Below are 4,723 nucleotides of genomic sequence, written 5' to 3'. Positions count from 1 at the left end.
GGACCATTCGTGTAATTTACTCTATAATTAATACATATTTATACATAACATTTATGGTTTGAATGTAAAAAACCTTGTATTTATACAAAAAAAATGGTTTTTAGATGAAAAAATATGGTTTCAAATGTAAAAAAAAGTTATTTATACACTTTCAAATGGAACAACAAAATGATTTTCGATTTGAACAAAAATGAAGTGTCACGCCATAAAAACTAAACAAAATTGAAAAAAAAATGATATTTGATTTGAAACAAAATGAAGTGTCAATACTGAAAAAATATAAGATTTTTGTGTTAATATTGAAAAGTGCAAATAAAGTGTTTTTTGTTACGTTTTTTTTTAGATTTGATACGTTTAACGGGATGTTTTTTTTATAGTGTATTATTATTTACTTTTTTTAAATGAGCACTTAAAACCATTGGAGCAAATAATTTTTTTGCCTTTTTATTTGAGTTAATGTCATAAAAACCATCAAGTTTTCAAGGTTTTGTCGGTTTTGCCCAAAGTTGAAATTTATGTCCGTTTTTACCCAAACATTTTCGAAAAAAATTATAAACTTAAGGGTAAAAATGTAAAAAAACTGTAAACTTAAGGGTTTTTTTGCGAAGTTAATATAATAGTAATCTGTTATTACCGGTAAAAGGGTAAAACCGAACATTTTTTTGCAAAATGTTAGGGTAAAAACGGACATAAAATTCAACTTTGGGTAAAACCGACAAAACCTTGAAAACTTGAAGGTTTTTATGACATTAACATTTTTTTATTTTGACCACTCAATATATATTGAGTGGTCAATATAATATGATTACTTGTACATTTTAACCCTTCCATTTTAAAGATATGTTATTTTATAACTAATTTAAAACATTGTCGATGTTTTTGTTGTATTTTTATAACTAAAACATAATAATTTTTCATATTTTAGGTATATAAATAAAGACTCAATATAGTTGTATTTTATATTTTCATATTAAGATATGATTTGTGTTTAAAAAAAAGATTAATTAAATTAGATGTTCTATAAAACATTTTAGAGAGATGAAGGTAAATTAATTAAATTTATAGAAAAAACTATTAAAACAAGTTTAACCATTGGAAAAGTCATTTATTTAGAGGTAAAAAATAATAGATGATGAGGTGGCAATAACATTAAGTTATAGCATGAATTAACCATTAGAGATTCTTTTAATTTGCCATGTCACATCATCGTAACCGACATATTATCATGTCATATCATCAGACAACCCAATTGACCGGTCAGATTATCAAAATTGTAACAAACTGATACATAAAGTTTTAAATTTCAGACAAAAAATAAGGTATTGTCAAAACCAAATTTCTCTATAAATTTAATTATTTTTATGGAAAAATAATTATTTTTTTGTTTAACAAACAATAAATTACAATGAATTCGCATATAAGATTTGGTAAAATCCAATAATTACAAATAATTAAAACGGAAACAACCACGAAACATATTTGTGATTCAACGCAAATCCACATCAGTCCATAAATGCGTGGAGAAGCCAAAAATAACGAAAACTTGAAAGATAATATCAGCAACTGTAGTTCAATTCACATTTACCAATTTCACCTACATTAATTATTACAAACTACAAACACTTCCTCTCCTTGCACAATCATACTCTTAATTAAATGAAATGATCAACCACCAATTCAAACATAATTCGTACATAAATATTCAAAAACAAATAAAAAACGAAAGAACCAAAGAAACAACGAAACCAACCATATATGTATGTGTGTTTGCAGATAGATAGATAGATAGGATAGCCAAAGCTAAAGCCTAAAGGTAATTAACCGGTGTAGATGTGAACGCCGATGGCGATAAGGAAAATGGTAACGAGACCGAAATAGATGATAGTATGAACAAGTATCGAGAGTCCACTTGTCTGCATATTCCCGAACTCCACCACTCTGTTCTTCCCCGGTATCTGCAACAAAAGTCCCGGCGATAACAACACAAACAGCACCACCGCAATCACCACCGGTCCCCAATCCGCCATTGATTAAATATTAATAATTACGACTCTCTCTTTAATCACAAAACAAATAAAACGACAGAGATCTTCGATCGATTTCAGATTTCCGATTTGGGTGTCATGTATATGTTTATATATAACGGTTGATGATGAATTAAATTAATAGACACCGTGAGTTTTTAGAAGAAGCAAAGTATAAACGATTGTGTGTTTAAAGCAAAAGGAGAGACGTGGCAGTATCTTACCTCATGCATTTATCCTTTTTGTCGCCATCACATACTTGCAATAGGCAAAATTTTATTTTTTTAAGCCTAATTTTATAGCGGTGGTAACAAAATCAATTATATATATATATATATATATATATATATATATATATATATATATATATATATATATATATATATATATATATATATATATATATATATATATATATATATATATATATGGGCATAGGGAATATAAGGCTGTTAGGTATCTAAGGTTATATGTAGAACCTAAAAAAGCTACGTCGTTTTGTGGTAGAATAAGAGCACGCTTCTTTTTTCTTGCATTTGCATTCATTTACTTTCTGATTTCAATTTCCCTTCTTCGCATTCCAATCAAATTTTCTTTGTGGATTTCGAATAGGTTTTATCTTTTAAAATTCCATGTCTCGTTTAATTTATATTATCCGCTTCCCGTTCAATCTGATTGTCCATGGTTGATGATCCAATTCCTTGACTGTTTGATTAATTCCATACAATCGATTTTGTCATACACTTTAGATGATATATTTTAAATCCACTCACAATTGTTGCTTATATATGGTATAATAGATAAGTAAATGATAAGGTGGGTAGATTATGTTTGGTTATGCCTAGTAGGTGTATGATTAAATGCCTATGAGTGATGGCTATTTAATGGAAGGAGCCATATATGAGCTTTTGTTTACTACATTTGTGCTTATCAGGAGAATTACATATTTACATTTATTACATTTGCAGGCTTGGTTTGATGCCGTTTTATTTATATCTAAACCCCTGTGGCCATAATGACATGCTTATCATGTGGTCATATAAACCAACAAAATCAAAATCAACAGATTTTTTATAGTTTAAGACATTAAGTTTACCTATAGTTATACTTTAGTGGTTTATATATGCCTGTCTTAGTAAAAAGGAATGAAAATATATCAACATAGGTTGTAAACACAAGATGTAAACTATGAATGGATATCATTAACGGTTGGCACATGGCTCCTTGACCTATTGCAAAAGAAATGAAAAACAAAGAGTCTGTGGCCAAAAAGAGCATAACTGACAGAGAAAATTTTCTATGAAAATGAAACAAAATTTTGTGAACTCACATATATGAATATTTTTACCAGGGAAGAGTTGCAAGCTAGTATGGTTCAAACCAAGATCCGAGAATCAATAAAATAACAATCGGTGATGAAGAACTGACTTTGATGACTGCTTACTGCCCTCGTTGCAAGGATTTCTAGTAAAATGTTAATTTTCTTGTAATTTTATATGTACCATTCTTCTATATCTTCTCATGCACTTTGTTATGCTCTTTAATAAAGATTGGTGGTTTAGTTTGTACTCGTGTACTGAGTTATGCTTCGAATATTTTGGATAATTGTGTGGGTATTGAGACGTGTACTGAGTTATGCTGATTTTTTTCTGCCTCCTTTGGAGTTGCTTCATGCACACATTAATCAAAATTCTTGATTAGTAGATCTAGGAAGAAACAAGAAAAGTTTATAATTACACTTCTTCAGCCAAATTCTTCAAGGATATCTTTTTTTTATAAAACCAAATAAGGGAATAAAAAACAGCTCAACACTAGATTGGTTATTAAAAAAATCACAAACCCCAAATGAGTGATGTATCGTAAACATGGCACCAGATTCGTTCAAATGATATGCCCATATCAATATTGTTGTGATGTTCATTGCACTTGTATCCGACAATCTGATGGAATTGATACAGAATATTCAAAATCGGATGTTCAAATGGAATACTCAATATTCATAACTGAATGAAGGAATGAACATCGACAGAAACAAAACCCAATTTCGATTTCACAAGAAAAGTGATATGGAATGCGGAGATCGAAAAGAAACTAAAAGCGAACAAAGAGTGGAGTCACAAGAAAAAGAGGCGGACACTTCTTTTAACACAAAACGACGTAGTAGTTTCAGGTTCTATACCCAACATTAGAAACCTAAGAGCCTCATACTCCCTTTCCCTATATATATATATATATATATATATATATATATATATATATATATATATATATATATATATATATATATAGAGAGAGAGAGAGAGAGAGAGAGAGAGAGTCAAGATCAAATAAGAAGGAAAATTTTGGTAGGAAGGTAAGAAGTTTTTTTTCTACATATTTTTTTAGCAAACAAACAAAATGAATCATCACATGATTCATTTGTAAGATGATTCATAAGAAAAAATTCTCAAAAAAACATGTTGATGATTCATTTATACAATGATTTTGTTGTTATTCACTAAAATTGTCATAAAAATGAATATTTTCTTAATTTACTTAAAAATGAATCATGAAAATGTTTTTTTGAAAATTTTTTCTTGTGAATCATCTTACAAATGAATCATCTAGTGATTCATTTATTTTGTTCGTCAAAAAAATATGTACAAAAGAAACTTCTTATCTTCCTACAAAAAAAAAATTTCTATATCCTATATATATAT

General features: G+C 28.5%; 1 protein-coding gene across 1 annotated transcript; it reads right to left on the bottom strand.

The window, feature by feature from the left end:
• Positions 1 to 1,554: 1,554 nt before the first annotated feature.
• LOC111889881 (uncharacterized) lies at positions 1,555 to 2,196 on the bottom strand. The gene has a single exon (XM_023886036.3). The coding sequence runs from the start codon at positions 2,025 to 2,027 to the stop codon at positions 1,818 to 1,820; it is 210 nt and encodes a 69-aa protein (XP_023741804.1). The 5' UTR covers positions 2,028 to 2,196; the 3' UTR covers positions 1,555 to 1,817.
• Between the last annotated feature and the right edge of the window lie 2,527 nt (positions 2,197 to 4,723).

Source organism: Lactuca sativa, chromosome 4 (genome assembly GCF_002870075.4).
Source record: "Lactuca sativa cultivar Salinas chromosome 4, Lsat_Salinas_v11, whole genome shotgun sequence".
NCBI classification, from domain to species: Eukaryota; Viridiplantae; Streptophyta; class Magnoliopsida; order Asterales; family Asteraceae; genus Lactuca; species Lactuca sativa.
The sequence above is the reverse complement of the archived record's forward strand: the minus strand, read 5'-3'. Positions and strand labels throughout refer to the sequence as shown.

What these genes read in the sequence shown, in the direction of transcription:
- LOC111889881 (XM_023886036.3), bottom strand. Translation starts at nt 2,027, where the DNA reads ATGGCGGATTGGGGACCGGTGGTGATTGCGGTGGTGCTGTTTGTGTTG.